The sequence below is a fragment of the Neopelma chrysocephalum genome, unplaced genomic scaffold (assembly GCF_003984885.1).
Source record: "Neopelma chrysocephalum unplaced genomic scaffold, ASM398488v2 Primary Assembly neopelma1_42b, whole genome shotgun sequence".
Taxonomy (NCBI): domain Eukaryota; kingdom Metazoa; phylum Chordata; class Aves; order Passeriformes; family Pipridae; genus Neopelma; species Neopelma chrysocephalum.
Genome location: NW_020897701.1, coordinates 9,445 through 33,232, shown reverse-complemented (window position 1 = coordinate 33,232; position 23,788 = coordinate 9,445). Strand labels below are relative to the sequence as shown.

The window sequence follows — 23,788 nt, the reverse complement described above, 5'->3', positions numbered from 1 at the left end:
CCAGAGAAGCAAAAAAACCCTCTAAATCTGACCATTCTTTAGCTGAGTCAGTATTTAGTAATGAAGGTTGTTAATACTGTCACTGGGGTAAGATTTATGTTTCTCCAGTTTTCAGGAGAGCAACAAACTAACTCTTCTAGCTACATCCTTGAAGATAGTTGACCTTGAAATATGGCAAGATTAACATTTGTGTGTCAAATGAATGATATCTAGCCCCCAAAAATTGTTACCAATGGCTAGATACAGATGTCATCAGGTGAGAAGCTACTTCAGATTTACCTACTAATATCTTAATGCAGTCATCCCTAGAATTGAGTGTTGTGGGCTACTGCTCCCCATGGCAAGGCATCTCAGAAGTTTCCAGGTGATTTAGGAGTACAAAACACATGGCAAGCCAGTAAGCAGAATTACGTTTTTATAGACTGATTGTTGTTCTGGGAAGAGGATTTATGTTTGTTTGAAAAAAAAAAGCCTATATCTGTGTGAGAACTAACTAAATTGCAAGCCCTATTTATACCTGTTTCATTTCACCCAACTAAATCATCTGGTGGTAGAGAAATCCACGAAGGACTGGGATCTGGACAGCTGTGGCTAAGCAACATAAAGTTGAATGAAACTGAATGCTTCTTTCTAGTTCGATGCTGGTGTTTCACCTTTTAGTGAGCCTGACATAGGACTCTCCCGTTCTTTACAGGTGGAAAGGATGCCAGCATCCATTGAAAAAAAGTCCTTTCCTTCCTTCACTGCTGTGTTATCCCCAAAGGGAGTAAGATCTTCCTTGGAGCTGTAGGGATCTGAGGGATGTCGGACTTCTGTCCACCCACAGTGGCCTGGCAGAATGAAGCATTGGTCCAGAGTGAAGGTGGGGGTACAACAGGATAACTAAAAGCTTGGAATAGTGATCAATGATGTGTTCCCCACATACACAGGACAGCTAGGTCTGCGACCAGGCGTGCCCCACTCGCCTCTCATCACTCTTGTCTTTAGATCTCTCTTAGTTCTAGTCATTTATTTTATAAAATTGTAACAACTGTAGGGTTTCAAAGGAAAGGCATAAAGATATATGTTACAACTTTAATATGAAGATGGATTGGCAAGATGATGTCTTTTAGTTTATGGAGATTAATGAGAGAATTTACTAGAGATATCAAATTTAACGGAAAGCAAGTCAGAATATTAGCTTTTTCAATAACATTAATAAGATGAACCTAGGCATTTTTAAAGCAGCAATGTAAACCAGAAAATATTATTTTTTACTGCACCTAATTAAGCTGTGGAATTTACTGTCAGGAGATAGTGCTGAGGTCAGTAAATTGGTTAGATTCAAAAAAAAAGGGAGATTTATTTCTCTGGCATGTGCTGAAATGCTTTGCTGAACTGGTATTTTCAGACATTTACATGCTACTGTAGGTCATTTTTTAAAATAGTAGCTCTGTACAATCATGCTTTAGACTGGAAGCTAACTAACCGAACTGATAAAATCAAATTTTGTCATCAAGAGGGATGTCACACTAGGGGAAAAAGTGCAGAGATATTTCCTAAAAATGCCAGCTTTCCCTTTACTTTGCAAGTGCAGAGGAAGGAGCTCTAAGTCCCTTCTCTTTAGTGCTCCCTAAGAAGAAAAGGGGAGATTTTGTGTTTCCCCTTTTTTTTTTTAATAACTAATCTTTCAGTTTATTTCTTCATGCTCCGCACTCACATTTGAGCCTTAAGCTTTGGACTGTGCTAGGTAGGCACCTAGTGCAGCTGCTGCCGGAGGTGTAACTTACTGTTCTGGTACTAGGGTCTCCAAGGCCATGCCAACTCTCATCAGGCAGCAAATGGTTGCGTAATAGAATATTTATGTTCTTCTGTCTTGGTTTATTGTTACCTTGAAAACCTAGAAATGTCTTAGACTCTGAGAATGAACCTTTCATTGTAAGAATCCAGACAAATGGAATTAGCTGCTGGTCACCATGACCTCAGTTGAAATGAGTGATGAAAATTCATAAACAATGAAAGCTCCACAAAAATATTTTCAACTAGTACTACTTCTAAGTTAGTTCTGTGGAATTCAATCCAATAATGTAAGATATAGTATTTTAATGTCTAAAAAGTTGGTGTACAATTTCTTTTGGCACCAACCATGATAATAAAACTCACATATTAAGATAGTAAACACTTCTAAAGTCAGTAGGAAAAAATTGCTATATCCAAGACGTTGAACCAGTCCATATCATTGGTTAATTTGGTTATTCAGGGTAAGGGTTATTCAAACAGCTTGCTGGGCATAGGCAGATGTGTCCTGTATATGTTAAGAGGCAGTACAGCCTTATTTGTACTTGTTATTGCAGTTTTTTGTGATCCATCCCCAACCAGCAGGTGTTGGTAAGTGAAAATAAATTTTTTTTGAAAGAAGTATTCTATGCTTACTTTCTATCCTTATAGGCATGTTTGTACCTTAATGCTTCAGATACAAGAGATGGAAAATAAACCAGAGTGGGCACCAAGGATTGTCTGTTTAGTATTTACCATATCATTCGGTTCTGAGGTAACACATCTGCCCATTCTGTATTATCCCCATGGACAAAAAAAAATCCAGCTTTGCAGTGATCCATCGATACTACACGTTTATAAATAAAACATCATAAAATTCTGTGGTTTAAAATAGCATGACTGTAAACATTTCTTTACGCTTCAGTGTTAGCAGCTAGTGAATTGCCCATTTGAGATTAATGCCAAATAAAGTATCATGTCAATTTTACTGAAATCCAAATAGGAATAGTAGCAAAAGAATGTGTTGTTTATGATCAACTAGAATTGAATATTTTCATAGGCAAATACAGATATTTTCAATATAATTAACATTTTCACATCCTCAGTTACTTAAAATCTATCTGAAGAAAATTATCTCCCTATGAATGACAAAATTTTTTATTCTTTGGATAGCACATGTGACCAGTATAAGAAATGTAGTTGAGACTAACTGAGTATCTCTTTTTGACCAACATTTTCTATGGACATCAATTATGTTTCATTAAGCTGTCCACTCATAAGTAAAACTTTTTATCATTAGCATTCACAAAACCAAAATGGGACATTCTGAACTTGGAGGTTGAACTAAGTTTTCCCCCTTGACAGCCATTTCTAAAGTTAGCTTTTTCCAAAAGTAGCTGTTCATACTACTGTTCTCTTTTCATAGGACCCTGTGAGAAATCTTTCAGAGATCAGGCTTGTATTTTATCTCTTGGGATGTGAGCCTTGTGTGGATGATGACATTTGGAAGCCTTATTAGGAGAAATGCTTGTTAAAATCCACGATGAGTGTGACCTTTCAACAACCTTTGCACATGTGCGTTTTTGTTCATGATAAGGGCTTCATGAAATGCCCTTTATCTAGAAAGCTTCCTCTAGATCCTGGAAGCTCAAATAGGGAATGATTGTAGACCCTCAGTCACCTCGGTGTTTTCATCTTCACAGTGAATCGGGAACACAGGCTTTGTGATGTGCTCACACAGCTCTGCTCTTCAGCAAAATTTCCTTTTCACCTAAGGTTTGAATATCACACCCGTGAACAGGTCATTCAGAGAATTGCTCCTGCTGCAGCACAGTTCAGATTTCTGGGACAATGGTAGTCTAATTTAAAGGACTTGGAGTCTTTTGGTTTAAGAGTCATATATTTCTTTTCCACCTTCCCGGACTTGCACATTGTAAGATAATGTGTTGGGGCATGAAAACCACAACAACCAGTTTAGCCTCACTTACTTGTTTCTCTGTTTATAAAATGAAGATACTTAATAATTCACCATTAACTGCAATATCCTGCATAAGTGTTCAGTTTAATATGTTCATGAACCAAAGGCATGTGCACTTTGTACACCTGCTGCACCAACCACATTGTGAAGTCCCATTCACTGTTACAAAACATCATTCACTATTGTCTGTTTCAGAGGAAGAGCACAGCCAGTATCACTGAGAGGAAGTTTTCTTAATCAATATGTTGTTTTTCTTTTTGTAGGTATTTTCTCAGTGCTCAGCTTGGCATCTGAATGTACCACTCTTGCCGCTGAACTTCCCAAAGTGTCTTACGTGAAGGCCTTAGATGTCTGGCTGATTGTTTGTCTTCTCTTTGGCTTTGCATCCCTGGTGGAGTATGCTGTGGTTCAGGTAATGCTAAACAATCCAAAGAGAATTGAAGCCGAAAAAGCAAAGATTGCCAAGGCAGAGCAAGCAGAAGGGAAGGGTGGAAATGCTGCCAAGAAGAACACTGTGAATGGCACAGGGACTCCTGTCCACATCAGCACTTTACAGGTAGGAGCTGCAAAGATCTGTACACAAAATCAGCATTATCCTCTATTAAAACAATTCTAAGAGTATAGTCTGGTAATAGTTTTGAATAGTGCTTAATTTTAGAAGTGGCCAAGACATTAAAAATGTGCTGGTAACTAATGACTAGAAATCTGACCAATTGGTCCCTAGTGATTTGGGCTCAGATGGACTAAATGAAAAATTTGTCTTTTAATATCCTAGCACCATGGTTGCTGCTAAGCTTCAGGTAAAGTAACAAGCAACTTTACAGTTGCTATTTTTCTCATAATAAATAGCAGCTGTCAAACTGTAACTATTCAGAGGACCGGACTCTCAGAAAATATTTGCCGAGACCATACTCGAATAACGCCCAGCTCATTGCTTTCCCCAGGATAGCCACAGCTGCACTGCATTGTATGTCAAGCATCTATGAAGCCAGGAATCCAGAAGTCTTGGCATCTATAAACAAAAGTCAGGTCTGTTTGTCTGTCAAACAGTTCCTGCATTTCTTTTGTAGCCAGATAGCATTTATGCGTAAATCAGTGAGATACCATGATAAGGACAAAGATGACATGTACATCTTTGCTCAAGCCAAAGTTTTCTATCATGTTGCTGTATTCCTGTTATTGTAGAAGTCCTTGTTTGTGCTCCAAGAGTTATCAGACATCACAGGCCAACTGCCCTCGGTCCTCAGTGATATTTATTTAGCATTTATTCTGCAGAAGAAAATACGTTATGCTACAGTATGTGTAGTATGAATTTGGCTTGTCCTTTTCAGTGACTCAGCAATTTTTTTGTATAAAATAAAGCTATTAGGCCAGATCCAAGTGATACTATTGGTACAATTTAACTTTTATGTTTCTTTGAGGAAGAAGTAGTTTATGCCAGAGTGGCCAAAACCTTGCCTTAGTATCAAGCTAGGATTGATAACTAATTACCCCCAGTCCAGAAGAGCTGCAGGTGTTGCAGGGCAGTGCACTTAACTACCATAATTCTCATCTGGCAGAAGAATCTCTGGGAACTGTTTTGGCAAGCAACTAGGCTCAGCTCAGAGCAACCCCATGACTGCTTTGACTTGTGTCACAAGTAATTCCCCAAGCCCAGGCAACATGGGAACTGAGTAGAAAGATGGCTCTGCTATAGATTTGCTTTCCCTGAACTGAATGTGATATTTTTGTGTTCAGCAATTTGCAGGTCCCAAATTCAGCTGTTTCTTGTGACAAAATAGTTGCAGCAATCCAGCAAAGCAGCATAAAATATATTTTTCCTATTTCAAGTATTTAAAAAGTGCTAAGTGTTCAGCTTGATCAATGGCAAAGTTAACAAAAAATTATAGTTTTTCAGTAGTGTGAACAAAACAAATTGCTAAATTAGTGATTCTCCTTGGTGTGTACACCCTTTCAGGTGCTGTTGTCATACCTATATAGGGAACAAAACTATGTCTTTTATCATGTATGTTGTCCTTTCATCTTCTAATTTTTTTTCAAGAAGGCACTGAGTGTACAGTGCATTTTAAGACTTAGAGGAAGGGGAATCACTGTCCACAGAAGTTCAGCAACATTCCCCATGAATGATGTCTAGCAGCAAGCTGAAGGTTCTGAGAATTTAGACTTCAGTCTGCCTTCCAAGATCTCATAGTGTCTCCCCTCCACAGTCTTGAAATGTCAGTGTCAGCTTTTCATGTTTGACCTGCACTTTTCAGGATCTTCCCAGTTTGTTATGAGACCTTTATCATTCCAATACCTTCTGATGATCTTTATACTGAGAATTACAAAAAAATTGTTTACCAAGACATGGTGGAAATAGGTATTCATTGCTATAAAAGTTGGTCACGTGGCTGAGTGGCTCATAACTAGTCATCCAGCTGGAATTCATCCGCCTGCTTTGAAACACAACCTGCCAGAGGAAAGGTATCCTGGGCTGGTAATTTCTGGGAAGATGACCAGGCTGAGATAGAAAAAAGTCCCAGACCAATGAATCATTTGACATCAGGATGTGGTAGGATGGTGATGCTACATTTTATATATTTGAAAGCTATAAATCTGCCTAGCTGAAAACTCCCTCTCTGAACCAGCTACCGCGTAGGAGTACTTTGAAAGTTCTCAGCCATGCAAAAGCCTGTACTAAAGTCCTAAATCAAAGCAGGTGTAAATCTTTTGGTAGCTCTGACTCCTAATCCAAAACTAGGCCTGCCTCAGAAAATTTGGATTGCTCCCATACAGACCTAGCAGTGATCAAGTAGAGAATGCATTCGTCATATGGCAAATATGCAAGGGACAGAAACATTAAGGAAACAGGTAATGGAAAAAAACTGTATGTTGAAAGGCATAAAGAAACAAAAAGAGGCTGGAGTGCTGTACCAGAACTTCAGGAGCTGTTTCTCATCAGGGTCATATAGGATTGTGTGGGAGGAAAGAGAAAATAACTTTGCTAAATGTCTGGAAAGACTTAGGTGACCCAGTGTGTAGCTTTAGGAGAAAAGGACAACTTAGAACTGCACCCTGAAATGAGTATGCATCCTGTAGAAATATTCGAGGATGTTCATTTTCCACATAGGAGATGGTACTTAGGCAAAAGTGACTGAGGGTGTATCTGGAAATGTCAGCTTGAAACAGTGGATAGACCAGATGGGACTCAAAAGTAAAGCCAACAGAAAAGACATAGAAGCAAAAAACTCCAAGTGGGAAAAAGCAGAGAGCATAATTAATTCCATTTGTAAGTGTTTCTGCAGTTTAAATGAAGCACTTACATGCTATGAAACATTAACTGAATGGTACTGATATATATCTGTAAGTTATTAAAGGGGAACCAAATTTTAAAAGAGAAATTACTTTATGTCTCTTTAAAATGCTTTCTACCCCAATGCTGTGGCAGTTTGCCACCATTCCCTGAGCAGCAAGTTGGGCTGTTGCTGCTTTTGCAGCATTGCAGCGGTGATGTCTCTGCAGGAGATTTGGAGAAGGGGCCTGTGTGTAAGGTACAGGGGAGTTGCTGGGTTAGGAAGGCCCTAGGTGGGAGTGGGATCAGAGGGAGCGCAGGGAAGCAAGTGGAGTGATCAGTCGTTCCTGATTCTAGCCTTCATGGAAGAACTTGTTTTCATGTGCTTGGTCCATTGGTGAAAGTTAAAATGGCATCTGGTTTGGAGACTTGGCACGTTTGATTAGTAAAAAACAACTGTAACAAAACCACATGATAATACTTAAAATACAAGCAGCTATTGTTCCATATTTATGACAAGAAATTGGGTAAAGGGATAAAGTTTTCAGTATATCCTAAACATGAAAGCTTAATGTAATGTAATGGAAGGCTAGGAGAAGAGATCCTGTGTAGCAGAACCTGTAAGGGTCCACTGGAAGTTTTCGCTTTTGGCACTGTGTCAGTAGTCAGTGCTCATGGTCACCAACAGTGACAGTGAAGATGTCAGGGTGAAAACAGAGCTCACAATTTGCCAATCACCTAAAGATCGAGGAAGGCTTCCATGGATGTATACCTGCTTCTCCTCTCCACCTAATCCTGGGTACTGGCTTATGTAAAAGCTGCATGTTGCTAGTGTTCACCAACACCCCAAGTCCATCCTTTATAAGTCATGCTCCCTGCAACAGAAACCCTTGAAGTGTCAGTGCCATTTTAAACCCAGAGGTTTATCAATATGACTGTCTGATTAAAGCCAAGTGGTCTGTCTGTCAAGATCACCCTGAATCTGTAGAAAAAAAAAGAGAAAATTCAATATAAGCACTTCTGATGTGTTTTTCTAGAAGCAGCAATGGCTATGCATTTACAGACAAAAAGCCATGAGAAAGTACAAGCTTGGCTCCCTTAGCTCATAGCGGCTGCAAGTAGATGCTGTTCTAAGCAGAGGAGAAAATTATGCAACATGGTGATAACTGCTTTCAGTTGAGGCTTTTTGTTGGGAAACCTCAGTAGGAGTTCGCATGTGTTTCCTAGCAATGCAACATCATACAGTGAGAAAAACAAGCAAAAAGGGAAATGTTTTGAAGATGAATCAGTTTCTTTTTGCTTTCACTGCTGACGTGATTACAGGGAGAGATTGCCCTGTTAACTATAACACCCATCGATTTGAAAAGTCACATTTTCATCAAGCCCATTTATAGAAGCTGTCCCCCACAGATAATGTGCTAATGACTGGAGAGAACATTTGCTAAAAGAATGGTTCTGGCAGATGATGAATAGCGCTATGCAAGTGGTGGTAATAGCCCTAATCCCAGTTATTTTTAAAAAGAAACGGTGCTATTGCTTGCTTTGTGTTGTCAGAGTCACATCTAGGCTCTGAAACCTGATATGAGTTATGTTCATCTCTACTGATTTATAATACACCTGACCATTTGTGTTGACCTGATCTTCCTGTATTGTCTTTTACCCTTGAGTGACACTCCAGACTCAAATTTTTATTGTAGAACCACCAGAAACCCATTTTACATTTTATCTTGTACACAAAACCACAGGCTGCAGCCTATTTTAATAGTTCCTGACAGCATTTCAGGTACAGAGTAGGTACTTTCTGCTCCAGTGACTCATGTATTCATCCTTGGAGATAATTCCAAGCATGGCTGTAAAAAGACCCCGAGCAGACTGCTTTGAGCTGGGGGTTGGACTACATGTTCCCCAGAGGTCCCTGCCAACCTCAGCTATGTTGTGATACTGTGATATTTTATGCATTAATATTTTTTCTGCTGTACTTTGCAAGGAGTATTTGGAATGTGGTAGCAAATTCTTGCTGTGCTGCACTGGAAAATATACTCAGTCTGACTAAACAATCATTATATTATTGATGATCTACATCTATCATTATGACAAGAGCAAGAGAAGAGCTCAAAACAAGTGCAAGAAAGATTAATGACAGAGCTTGTTAGAAAACTCCTCCTTTATCTTGTATGGAAGACTCTTACACAACTAGCAGGATTTGTGATAGATCTGCATGCCAAAAAGAGGTTGGGTGCAACAGCACAGGTGGCAAAGAAGATGTGCTGTGTAGGGCAGAGAATGCAGCATTACAGTAGGAAAGCACATCAGCCTGAGAGTCTGCTGTAGCATGTCTGAAGCTTTGCTGGGAATAATGGACAGTACATTTCTGCTCTCAAAAATTCTTGAATCAAAAATTAGGTCTTTTTTATTACACTTCATCCTGATGGATGAAGAGGACTTGATCACAGGAGAAACAGTCAGTTGAAAAGGATCTTTATTCTAGTTGCACAAAACAAATTGAGTCAAGTCCTGGTATTTTTGGTGCTGTGAAGTGTCAGATTTCACAAATTTGAGAACTATCTCATCTGGCTGGCAGAATTTAATCAAAAAATATGAATTATGCTGGTGAACTATCTAACGCTGTTCAAAACAGCTGCAGACCAGAAGTGAAGCTATACTAATTGAAAAAAAAAACCCAAGACCTATCAAACAGCACAATTGAAAACAAACTCCCCAAATTTTTAAAACTAACTCAGCTTCAAGCATGTCTCTTTTCTTCTCACTGGCAAGTGGAAGGTGATAGCAATTAATGTAAGTTGAACTCAAGAAAATAGGTGTAGATAATAGGTGTAGGTAAGAAAAAAGATATATGCTTGGCATAACTGAGGGCAGTAGGACGTTACTTTGCATATATAGCAAGAATACACAACCTAGTAAGAAGAGTAATGGTCCTATACTGTAAGAATCACAAATTAGCTGAAAAGGGAAAAGTGTTGAACAAATATTCTGCTTTATGTTTGTGGAAAAGCCAGATATATTCAATCCAATAATAAATAGCTCTCATTCACAGTAGCTAAAGAGAATGTTAAACAATAGCTATTAAAGTTAGATGTTTTACAATCGAGATTTCAACTTAAGTTGCATCTAGGAATTTTTAAGAGCTGGTCTATGAGTACTGTGGAACATTAAAGTTGATTTTTTAAAAAAACCTTTAAAACTGGGAGGGTTCCAAAATGCAGCAAGAAGCTAACGTTGTGCCAGTACTTTTAAAGGCTAAGTGGCAAAACATGAATAATTATAAGTATGACATCAATCAGTGGAGAATATTGCATAGCATACAGGGGGCTGACTAATAATTATTATTTGTAAGTATTAATTATCTTTAATATTATTCATCATTCAGCCCCATATTAGCTAATAAATTTGAAATGGGTCAGTGAAATTAAAGCTGATATGTGTGTTTATTGATTTAATCAAACTGAATATAATTTTTTAAAGTATTATCAATTAGGTTTACAGAGATAATGATGTGAAGGTAAGAAACTCTTAAGAACATTTGACTTGGCTTCATATGTTGGCCTGGATTCATCATCTGAATTATGCAAAATCAAGGTTAGATTTGTTACCATCTGTAAGTACCAGCAGTTAATAGACTAACTATAGTCATGCCTCATGACTGAATATTGAAGCCAAATAAATTCAGGTTAGAAATAAGGTACATATGTTTGTGGGGAACAAGGTCATGGAAAAAATTCTCCACCCTGGATGTTTTTAAAGGAAAATCTAATGTAACTAGTTTGGGCAGTAAATGTGGAAAGTAAGGAGGAGCACAGAATCGGCAGAGGCAGCAATGGGGAGTTAATTCCCTCTGCTTGGCAGTCTGCATGCACAGGCAGCAGGTATTCTTTCTCCTCTTTCCCCATTTTCTTCTCACATTATTCCCCTGATTTTGCAGCCAAAGCCCTTCTGAGCCCCACTGCAGAGGCACACATACTGCAGCTCTGGAGCAGTGGCAGGTTCTGAGCTTGGCAGTGAGCACTGCTCAGCCTGAATTTTGTAAAAGGTGAGAAAGGATCATCACATTTTTAGGTACTTCGGAGGTCTTCATCAAAAGACAGGTGACCTGTCCATCACAGCAAACCTAGACAAGGTGGCCCAATCCTGGAAGAAACAGGGAATTAGGTCTGTGTTTTGGTCCAAGCCCCAAGAGTCACGTCATGTTCCTGTGTCCTCCTTGGCCCCCTCGCCTCCATGCCGGAGGGACAAGGAATGGATGCTGAGTTCCTTCAGGGGCATGGGGTGGCCCTACACTATCCCAACAGCCTTCCCTTCCCAAACAACTGCTCCTCATCCCCTGCAGGGGAAAACCCATAAATCTGGTGGAGGCATCAAACCTGTGGGTCTGCCCACAGGTCATGGGCAGGATAAGGCAAACGATATCAAATATTTTCTGTGTCAGGATGAAGTCAAAAGGATATATCATTTAACAACCCTTTACTTTCTTTATACATCTTCAGTGCAGTACTCTAAAATCACGTCCTGCAGTATCGTTTTTCACAGAAATGGTTCCTGTAGCCTTTGCTAAGTGTTTGGGCAGTAAATGTGGAAAGCGAGGAGGAGCACCAGAAGCAGCAGAGGCATTGTTAGGATTATTATTAGGCTTCTAGCACAGACCAAGACAAAATGAATAAAAGGCGGATAAATATATATATTATCTATACTTAATATATATTAACTGACTTTGTTTAGGGAAAGCTGTAGGTCAACTGTAGCAAATTTAAATTAAAACAACAGAAATATTGGAGAGTTGAAGAGATGTATGAGAAGAAATTTGAAAGTATGGCTAGGCAGTAGCTGAGTGTAGAAAATGGAAGCATGACAGATTTGTAAACCCAGGGAAATGAATTAAATTATTTTCAAAAGTAATATATACTTATTAAAGAAAAATTTGGGCCAGGCTGCTCTTACAAGGAAAATTGTGTCACCCTGATAAATCAGTACTCCAGCTGACACTGAACTAAGCAGAGTTCTGTGTGAACATGCTGTGAACACTTCTCTGCTTATAAGGCAGAGGTGACCTAGAATTCGTTCCCTCAGTCCTGCAAGTGAATGAGAACTGACTCGTAACAGCCTTTAGGGGAGCACTCTCTAGATACTGCAGTTGGAACAGGAATATTCTGTGTTGTAAATGAGAGCACTTAGGCTACAATTAGCGTCACTGAGTTTCACAATTTATTGCTGGTAGTATGAGGAATGCACTACAAGTTTGCAAATCCAAAAGGAGGCTTATAATTTCATACGTGATTCTATTTCTTGTAGTGGCCTTACTAAATCTTACTAGATTTGACCATGGAAAAAATGTAGTATTCCTGTGACTCTTCAGTTAACATGCACCACAATCTTACACGTTCCCTTTTCATTGCACAAGGGTCTGCTTTACATCTTTATTACCTATATCATTGGTTATGATCTGATTGGAAGGAACATCCTGGATCAGTGACTAACAGCATCATGTCACCCAGGGCCACATAATCATGTTTATCTGTGTGTTAGCGACCACTTTATTAGAAAGTTTGTCCCTGCTACTCCAATAATGAACACTATCCCAGGCTGTCAGCTCTTTGATGACTGGGAAACATTTGCAGGAAATTTGTATGTATAGTTTTGCCTTACCATCAGGAAATACCTATCTTGTTTTTCTTTTTTGTGACCTGGAATCTTGATTTTGTGTGTAACCTTGCTGAGGTTTAGGAATGGTATTCTTCAACTTAGTAGTCGCACTAAAACCATGCACCACTCCCCCTCCCCCCTCCAACTGGAGGCACAAAAGGCAAAGATCATGGGTTGAGATAAGAACAATTTACTGGATACAGCAAGGAGATAAGAAACAGCAACAACATTAATAACAAAAGGTATAAGAAAAGAAATTATTCATACGGAAAACTTCCCATGGTGCTCTCTGCCATGTTTTGTGACCAGAAGGAGCCCCTTCTTCCCTTTACCCCACCCCCAGCAATGATGTGAGGTGGTACAGAATAACATCTGCGCCCTAGCTATGCCCCCTCCCACATACTGCAAAAAATTAACCCTGTCCTGCCTGCCATCCGGACAAACTTGAGCCTCAGTTTTAGTGTATCCGTTTCAAAACTTACTGTTTTCCTGAAAAATATAACTCTAGCAAATCTGGGGAGATGTGTCCACTGTTTGCAGAGGGAATAGTGCCATGCTTCCACATTACACTAGAATCAGCATTGTCAATAATGGGAGTAAAAGCCCTAGTCAAAGTTTTGGTCTCTTCCTCTCTGCCTTAGTTCTTTCCATGCAGAATACTTTGTCAGTTGTCATAGAGAAGCTAATTATATTCTTCAGAATGTTTTTCATTCATCCATAAGTCTGGTACTGTATTTCACTATTATTATTTTACAAAAATATAATGATGTAAATATCCCAAACTATCAGCCAAAGACTGCAGAAAACCAAAGGTGGAGACAGCTGAGCATAAAATACCTGAAAGCACTGTGAAGGAGAGACAGACTAATAGAAAGGAGGGTCAGGCAGCTTTTGGAAGAAACAACTTTTAGTGGACCAGTGGCTCCAAGGAAGCCTTAGTTAAACTTGTGTTTATGTCAGTTGCCCCTGTGTATAGCCTGATTTGTGAACCAGCATTTTTTTTACTAACTGTCAGCTTATATATGTGAACAAATTCATAGTCTGTATTCTTTTCCTTTTTTTTCCCTACTTTACTGAGTAGTCCAATTGAAATGGAACTTTGGGAGAGGTTTACCCAAGTCACAAAACACAGTGTCGTGCAAGTAGTCTTTAAATCACTTCAAGCTCTCTGAACAGTGTGGGGTTGGTCCTCCTAGAGATGTGTTGAACCTGAGATAAAAGCTTTATAAAATCTAAGGAAGGGAATATAGGAATCTTTTTTTTTCCCCACAAAAAAACCCACATGAGTTTGAAAGGCACCAAATAATTTTTTTTTTTAAATGTTCATTGTCTACGCCAGAACTATTGTCTGGTCTGTAACAGACTTTACCCCCAAGAGTACCGATGGAGCTATAGGAAACATGGGTATTCTGTATTTGGATTTAGATTTCCTGGTTAAACACAGTATATGGATGGCAAGTGCTGAGAACGGTGTCAGGTCTGTCTTAGTTGTCTTTAAAGAGGCACCACGTACCACAGGCACAAAGAAAGTGCCTTCACGGTATGCAAGGCAGTCACTCTAGGATGAAGTATAGGATCTTTAGCTGGCAACTATTTAGAAACAGAAAAGACTGCATTTAATTGCAAACATTGAATTTTAGGGTTAATTCTGACTCTGGCTTCCAGACCTCAGAAAAATGCAAGTATTGAATAGTGTCTGTCCTTCAGGTTCATCAGCACAGAACTAATATCCAAAAATACTCCCCACAGAAATATTCCCTCCCCTTCTATCGTCCTAAAATGAAGGAGTCTAACTATAGCAGATTGCACAGCATGAGGCATCTTGTGCATGAAAAATTACACAATTATGAATGTTTGGATTAGTTTATATGATTGACTGATCATCCTTAAGTACTTTAAAATGTAACCATTCCGCAAATTAGGCTGATATAATGTATCCCTATCAACAAGTAATTTCCTGTATGTTTGTTTGCAGTGTTCTCTAGCAGCTGCATTAAGTTTGTTAATGGGATGTGGTGAGTACATCATGATTCCACTCACTCTTTATTTCATAGGTTGGTGAGACCAGATGCAAAAAAGTTTGCACTTCGAAATCTGATCTGAGATCCAATGATTTCAGCATCGTTGGAAGCTTGCCAAGAGATTTTGAATTATCAAATTATGACTGTTATGGGAAGCCCATTGAAGTCAACAATGGGCTCGGGAAATCTCAAGCCAAGAACAACAAGAAGCCTCCTCCTCCCAAGCCTGTCATTCCATCAGCAGCAAAGAGAATTGATCTTTATGCAAGAGCACTGTTCCCTTTTTGCTTCTTGTTCTTCAACGTCATATACTGGTCCATATATTTATGATAAATCTTTTATTTATTTTTTTCATATGTATAAAATATAACCCATTTCATTATCCCTTCCCAGTCATGAAGGCCACTGTGTGAAATTATTTGCATTTGCAAAGCAATATGTTGCATCTTGATGCCGTGCGATTGTACTGAACATATGGCATCTGAAATTTGAATGAAAGCATGACACTGCAATGTCTGTGCTCTGACCAACGTTGTATATAAATGTACAGCACACATCCTGCTTTAGGAGTATATATGAAGGACAATGCATACTACGTTATAAAGCTGAATAACGCTCTTCAGTTCTTAGTAACATACAGAAATTTAAAGTGTTTCTGACAATGAAACCGATGTGCACGTTGAGTATTATTAAAATCAGTATTCTAGTATATGTAGTATTTAACAGCTTTTCTGCTGACTTCCAGAGGGAAAAAACCACCCACCAAACATCTTGTTCGTGTATAATTTTAGATGGCACTGTTGAAGAAAAAGCTAAGATGTAATTCATATTATTTAGACTTTGTAAGTAAAGGCAGCATCAAATAAGCAGATCTTGTCTATGTGGAAAAATAAAGATCAGAGAACTACTAACTTTGTAAAATCAGCTCATTTAGGAAAAAACCCCCAACAATTGTGTCCATGAAGCAGGCACACTTAAGTGCGTGAGAATATGCTGACAATAAAACGTTGGGCCAAATATTGACTACTGTTTCTTTAGGCACAAACTAGATACAATATGTCAAAAACAAACAAGCCACTTTCTGGACTAAAGGTATCAGGAGTTTTAGGGAGGAATCACAAGATGCAGATCAGCATGAGGTTTGTTACACATTTTTACATTACATTTACATTACTTTGTCCTTCAATAGCATCTGGCAAGTGTGTAAGTCACTTTTTTTGTTGTTGTTGCATTGGACACATCTTACTTGACTTGTTTTGTTTATCCCCTTGAAAGCTTTCATTTTAAACAAACCAGTTGTCAAGAATGAAATCTCATTTTCACCATTAATTATACCTTTTTTGTTTGTGTGCTAGCTAACATGTAGCCACCAGTAGGAGTGAAAGCATGTCCAAAGGTCTAAGGGGCTAAAATTCTTAAATATGTCATGAACCTCCTGCAGATGCCAGGGTGCATCCGTTGTAAGGGCAAGTCATGCGATGAAATACAGCCTAAAGGAAGCTGCACGTATGTAGGCATCTGAGTAGCGTGTGTTCTCTCAGAACACACAGGGACTTGGCCTCGACCCATGAGAGCGTGCATAGAGAAATATGTCTCTGCTTGTAAAGCTGGGGCACCACAGCTAGTTACAACATGTGTACATGTTACTAGTTGCAATATGAAAATAAGGCAGTTCTCACTAACTTCGCAATTCATAAGAGGAAATATCATTTACTGGCGCCTCTTGGGCTCAGAAGGGACTAATTTAAATACATGAGACCTTCCATAGTGTGGAAACAGAAACAATCCCACCTGTTGTGCTACATTTCTGGCATGTCCAGGATGTATTGAGCCAATGCAGGCCACCACAATCGGACTGTTGCATCACTTGGGTATTTTCCACCATGAGAATGTTGTCCACATGCGGCGAGCCTGCACAACCAAAAGGTCAAAAGAAGAGCAACGGCATGCCACACCGGCTTTGTTTGGACATCTGGCAGCCCTGCACGTTCCCAGGGCCTCTTCTAACCACTGCCACTTTGGGATCCACAGGCTGGTTGCAACTTATCGTGTTTGGGTTCAAGAGATCTGCTCCTCAGAGTATGGTCACGTTTTTTTCACCAGCTCCCTGGCCACTTTCTCGTGAGGGTTTCAGGGAGCCACTCTACCAGGTGGCCACAGTTTGTCCTTTGGATTTCTTTCTGATCCAAGGAAATGGAAGAAAAATCCCAGCTATTACTGAGCTGTCTTGAACCAGGGCTGAGGGAAGGGATATCTTAAAGGTCTGCTTCAAAATTTTAATAATTCTTTTGGTTGAAGGTAATTGCAGAATTGTCAGAGACTCCTAAGAAGCAATAAGGAAAAGTATAGGAGAGGAAGGAAGAGAGAGGGAACTTTTATATATACAGAGTGCTATATTTATAGACATTATTTATTCTCATACTTGTATTTTTTCTTACAGTACTGGAAGGCAAGAAAATAATTACCCTGTGTTGGAAATTATATGAATTTTGAAAGATAATTTTCTCGTTGGAACTCTTATTAAATGATTTATCTGTAATTAGTGTCCACATTCTATCTGTAAAATCTCAATTATAGATTTTATTGTTAAATTAATCTTTGTTCCTTCTTGGTTTCCTGCTTACTTGATGGCTTTTGTGTTTTATCATAAAACATTTAATCAATAATACACTGTAATTGCTTTCCAACTCACACAAAAGGAAGAAAAGGAATGCATATTGTTCAGATAAAGGTTTTTTGTTCATTATAGCACAAAAACTAAGGCCAGAAGCAAAGTTTAACACCAGGTTTGAAACTAAATTTAAAATGAACCAGTATCAGCGATAAAGTATTAATTTTCTTTTTACTTACACTAGATAATATTGCAGTATTTGTTTTACCTTGGAACATATTAGCTTGTCCTACTGAGCAGTAATAATTGATTTATTTTATTTTTCTTCTTTCCACTAAAGGTCATTGAAAGTTTTGCATGCCATCTTACATTATGGTCCTCCAGCACCCTCTAGTTGTAAAATTCTGCCTGTTGACTGATTTCAAGAAAGCGGTGCAAATATAAAACTGTATAGACAATATAGGATCTCACTTGATTGTGATAATGTGACAGGAAAAAAGCTATTATTAAATTAAAAGTAAATGTACATTGAATCAATGTACAGCTATAGAAACTTGCAATGCAGTATGAATTTAAAATTGTAGAAATTAAGACATTCAAGTAGTAGCAAAGATGAAGTTCATGAAGTACACACTAGTAACTAGATTAACCAGTCATGATGTCTGAACAAACCGCATGATAGCAAAATCTGTTTTTAAGGGAGAGGCCATCTGTGTTTCAGCTGACATTTACTTTAAGTTCTGTTTGCTGGTTACAAATTTTTGTTCTACCCTTAACATAACCCTTGGTATTTTCTTGGCTCTTAAGCCCTTTAGTTATCTTTCTACATTTTTCAGGATTTTAGAACACATTCAAACACTGCATCAGGAATTTCCATGGAGATTAATTAATTCATTTCTTAACTGCGTCCACAAATTTAAGGTAGACAATAAGTAAGGATGTGATTTGAAAAGTATATCTGCTGCTGTGTGTTAATTCCCTGTAATCCATACCTCATGTTTGACATCCTGGTTTAGGAGCAGCTCTTTAGTGGCTAATGGCACCTCCTCTTTTTTTCAGTTAATTCTGGCTGAGATGGTGTATGTGAGCAGTCTGTCCTTTGAGTGAGGAAAGGAGCTTATTTTTGTAAGTGCAGTGTACAGAAGATTCACTGCTTGGAAACACTGCCAAGCAGCTTTCATTCTTCAAAGTCTTCAAATTAATTTGGACTTGGTAACAGGGTAAAGAGAGAGTGTCTTTAGCACCCTATTACCCATTAAAGAGAAGGTAGCAACACTGCCTTCTGGAGTTGTGCCAATGGGCATGACCACAGTCATTGATCTGGCTCTATAATCATTTAAAGGAAATGCACTTACAAGTAATCTTTATTTAAAATTATTTTATTCTGTAGAGAGACAATACCTTACTTAAGCAGTCTGTTATAGCTGTTAAGGGAATCTATTAAGAGACGTTATAATACAGGTCTCTTCTTCAATTAAAGCAGCTTATCGTTATGGTTACTGAGTGACTTGCAATAAGGATATTTATAGAATAGGTAGCATTAAATTATTTATTTCCAGGGGAGTGCAACCTGAATATATGCAGTGCCAAGTGATTTTTCTGGCTATTGAGATATCGTAGTGCTGCAGTGAGTACAAATGAGGTGTGTGGGAGATAAGGGAATGATAGGACACTCTTACTGATGCTCTGGTATACTAATTCCGGGATTACAGAAGATAATGTGGAAAGAAATTCAGATAAAAAGAGATTGAATAATAGTTTTGTTTGTGTCTAAAATTTACTTTGTGTCTAACAATTTAATTGTTTTGTGTATGAGTTACCTTCTTTTTATATAACTATAAAGAATAAATTTAAAAAAAAAGGAAAATTAAGCTCATCTTTGGTGCCCAAAAGATACAGAAACTAAGTCTTTTCCTATGAAGCTCTACACTTAAGTAAACAGTGGAATATACAGGAAAAAAATGCGCATTATTAAGGACATAAATTTCTCATCATTGTGATTTTGTCTACAACATTGTATCAAATCAATCAGAAGAAAACTCGGGTGCTTGCAGCACTCCTTTATATTCTGACTTATTTGAGAGAGGTGCCTACCCCTCTACCCTGCCTTGCACCTGTCCTCCTTCCACCAGTGGGAATGGTGTTGGCAGACATTTAAAATAAAGATTACCTGGCTATTTTGAAATCTTTCTTAAAGCCCTTCATTGCTATGATTATGTCTGTGCTGCAGTCACTGAAATGCCCACAGCTAATGCAGGCCTACCCAAATTAGCCTTAAACTAGATGTTTTGGGGAGAGCTGGAAACATCACCATGGTGACGGTGAGCTCTGGCTAGGAAATCTATCTGCTGGCTAGGACAGGGAAAAAATATGCTTGGTGTTAACCCCCACTAAGCTTTGTGCTGCCTTGGCTGTTACGCTCAAATGGTTGGTTTAAAGTTAGCTGGTGTGGGTGTTTATCAGCCCATGCCTGTGAAATGTAGGTGTATGCCGGATGACGCACCATGTGCTAGGGCAGAATTGATTCTTCCCACGGGTGATGTGCAAGATGCCACTGTAACATTTTCTCTCCGTGGGTCTTGATGACATACGGGATTTCTGACATGTTTAATTTTGTGTACTGACAAGAGCGTTCACTGACAATGATAAAAAAATGCCAGTTTATTTTCCTGAACCAATGCACACGTGAATGAATGAGTTGGATTCATCCACCTGAGCATGAACGAGGGTGCCTCCTGAGTCTAGGTCATAAGACTATCCCTTTTATGAGGCATTCTGTTTAAAGTCCTTAACTCTAAGAGAGGATATTAGATCACAATCTTTTGAATGAATAATGAGACTAAAGAAACTAGTGAGACTAACAAGACTAAGACTGTATAAGTCTTTTTTGGCTTCCAGATGCCCATGGATGTCAACTCTGATCTTGAGGGGCACTCCCTGATTACTTTTCAGCGTGGGGTTTCTCAACATGTCAGGTTCTGGAGAACAGCAACCACTGACTCCATGCCAAGAGGGGATGTGTTTGAAGGGCCTTCAAGTTTGTTAGTCAACTCATCTTTGGAGTATTGAGATACATCTACAAAGTCTGCTTGGCACCATTAGCTGTCATGCAGAGACAGCAGATGCATTAAGCACATCTTTTAGTACAACAAAATTAATGGTCTTTCCTCTTACTGCATGAAGGTATGATTTACTGTGACGGAGACCAACCAGTAAGACATTGTGGGTTACTAAGGATTTCTATCCCACCAGGCAGTTGCTTAGGCCACATATGATACTTTGAAACAAAGTATGGGGACTATGGAGTACAAAGGATAAGGTATTGCATAACTGTTTTCCACCAAATGAGTTCCTGAATCTATGGCAGTGGATAGTGTGGAGTTTTGCATATATATCTGGGTAGGTCTGTTTCTTTGTAAGAATATTCACAATGGGAGTCTTTTTTCACTTGACGTAGCAAACTTAGGGTTTTGGGGGCCAAGAAACCCTCCTGAGTATAGCAGGTCAAGTTGTACCATTGCCCCCTGCAAAAACCTTTCAACTCAGAGGAAACCTTCTCTAGCACCATAAATTGCAAGAAAAACCTCTGCTGAAACTGAGACTGCTGCTGAGAGGAAAAGCTGTGTGTAGGCAGCCCCTGTGCTTCCACCTTCTTTCACTGTAGCATACATCATGATAATCAACAGCACTGTGTAGCTTTTCTGTTCTGCGAAGCACTCCTTTTATCAAGCTTGAGTGATTTCCTTGGCAAAAACTTCAGCCATCTTACCGTTCATCTCCTTACAGTCAGAGCAAAAACTGTGTGTATGGCTCTAACAGTGTTCATGAAGGCAGGCCAGTGCTGATGTTCAAGAACAGAGGAACAGTAATATATGAGAAGACCTCGGATCCCCTTGTTTCTCAAATTTTAGCATTATCTGTATTATGCCATTTCAGTTATGTCCCTGTAACTCAGAGTATTGTGATATTTGGATAACATCTCACTACATGCATTATATTCTTGAGTTAAGTGTATTGAATCATGAATTTCCTGTCAAAATCAGAATACAAAAAAAAAAAGTAGTCCATGTGACATTTTTTAAAATGTTGATTTCCTCTATTAACCTTAAAACTTGCATTTGACCCAAAGGCTAGGGAAATAATGTTTCTCAGTGTTTAATAAGCCTTACATTGTCATAACAGATTTATCAATGTCTCAAGCAGATTCATTCTTCCAGATTAATTTATTTGTTTCTTTGACTCCCAAAGGCTAGCTCACTGGAAAACATTAATTTAAATACTGGCTATTTCAAAGGCATAATACTGACAGGAACTGACTGTAAAGACTAATGTTTTTGACCAATACCACTCCAGCATCAGTTTCTGCTTTTGACAAAGCCTGTCTTGCTACCTGCTCCTACTTCTGACAAATCCTGTTTTGCCTCAGCCTACTGGAGGGTGTAAAATCTTTGTAGGCTTTTTAAAATATCTGTCTGATTGTGTCAGCTTCTGAAGCAGCCCTGCTCTCATTATCTTTCTGGATGTGCTTCAGGACCAGTATATTACCGAAGCAATCTTTTTTCAAGCAAATACAATTTATATACAGCATCCACTGTGAGCTTTGTTTCCACTTTGTGGAATTAAACTTTAGTCTTTATTTAATAATTCTTCATATTTTCTAGTTGGTTGTTTCCTGAGGTGAAAACTTCTTAAATAAATAAATTCCTTATAAGAATAAACAAATGTGCATAATGGCAGGAGAGAATCGCATCAACCTTGCATGTTTTGTCTGGACTTAAAGCTCTTACCTTGCTGTGGTCTTAAAGACAAGAAGGCTTCAGAGGATCTGCTGAAGTCATGATGGCTGCCCTACAGAATCCTGGATGAGGACAAGAGCCCCTCTCCTTGCAGGACCTGCCCTGTACATCTGTATTCAATGTAAACCGACCAGAGGAGAAGACAGCTAGGTTTCCCAATTCCTGTGCCTTTGCAATAATGTGTTCATCACATTCACCACTTGATGAGTTTTCTTGCAACAGAGAGGTACTTTCTTTAGAAAAATAACAACAATGGTGCCATAGTAATATTCCCAGACACTACAATTTCATGGGAGTGTTTTACACCACTACTGTAGAATATTGAATGTTATAAATTTTACCATGGGAGGTTTTAAACAGCAAGGGCATATCCAAGCTGGCAGCACTTTATTATCTGTTACCCATAAGAATGGCTTTGTTACTTTATTTGTCATATTCTTCCATAGTCTTCCTATTTCAGGAAAAGCATTTTAAAATGGGAATTTTTCTAAGCATACCACAGCATATTGTGGTTTACTCTATTTTTTTTCCACAGGAACATAAGGAAGAGATACTGTGTTTTACATTACAGTGCTTTTGGAGAAAGTTTGCTAGTCTGTGAAGAAAGTCTTGATGAAATTAAATAGGAAAAAAATTTCATGCAGTGTGCAAATGAAACAGCTAGGAATAAACCCATTTATGCAAGCCTCATGCTGAGAGTCTGATGAGCTTTGACAATTGGAATAAATTATATTGTCTGAAAGGAGATTCCAGTCTTAAAAGACAGGATAACGTTGAATCTTTCAACAGTTTTCATTTCTCATCTGAAAAGAAAAACTTTATAGAAAAGACCAGGTAGTCTTGTCCATACTGATGTCATAACTGCACACAGCCATCATGCTCTCCTGTAATATGGTCTTTCTGCCAGTTCATGCTGCAAGAATTCAGTTGATGGACTTATTTCTTCTCTGACCAAGCAGTAAAAGAATTGCTGTTGTCTGACTGCGCACGGGGCACAGCTGAGGGCACGGCTCCGTGTGCAGCCCACGTCCAAACATCATAGATAAGTGATGGTCTGTAGCTACCCAGTAAGTAGGGGCAAGTGTCTCTTCCCCAGATCTCCAGTGCAAATTTGGCAGATTATTTCCTCTATTTTCTTATGTTCCTCTGTAGCAAGTGACAGAAGACAACAAGGTGGCTTTCTCTTGCTCCAGATATCTTTTGTTTAGATTGGATGTGGCTGGGGCAAAAAATTTTCTGTTTCTATATGTTGTACAGTGCCTTAAGGCACTACTTTAATGCACACAAATAGTAATAAATAGTCATTATTAATCATAGATTCAGTGACATACAGTAGTGATATCTGTATTTGGCTTCTTCCAGTCTTAACATTTCTGAAAGCAGTCTGGCTCTGATTTCAAGTGCCTGATATTCCCCCTCGTTTACATTGGCTTTACACTATAATTTTTCTGATTTACAGTCAGAGGAGAATCAAACCCATGTGCATGTACACATTCTTTCCTTTAATATTGCTTCTTTCTGATATCTAAAGAAGATGTTTAAAATAACCTCACAGTTCCTTGATTGCATGCAAATTCCTCAGAAGATTTTGCAAAGTAACAAAGGAGGAAGTTGTAGCTTTTAAAATGATATATTTATTCATTTATAATTTAATTTACATAAGCATAAATATCTATATTTAATATAATGGCATTCTTAGGA

The 23,788-nt window shown here is 38.6% G+C and overlaps 1 protein-coding gene across 4 annotated transcripts in view; it reads left to right on the top strand.

Annotated features, from left to right (window-relative positions):
* GLRB (glycine receptor beta) overlaps positions 1-19,048 on the top strand; it is a 52,589-nt gene extending 33,541 nt beyond the window's left edge. For all 4 annotated transcript variants that reach the window (XM_027676859.1, XM_027676861.1, XM_027676858.1 and 1 more), the window contains 2 exons: positions 3,997-4,289; positions 14,714-19,048. In XM_027676859.1, the coding sequence (XP_027532660.1) occupies positions 3,997-4,289; positions 14,714-15,010 (590 nt within the window). In that variant the 3' untranslated portion in view covers positions 15,011-19,048. The remainder of the gene's footprint in view (positions 1-3,996; positions 4,290-14,713) is intronic.
* The last annotated feature ends 4,740 nt before the right edge of the window (positions 19,049-23,788 follow it).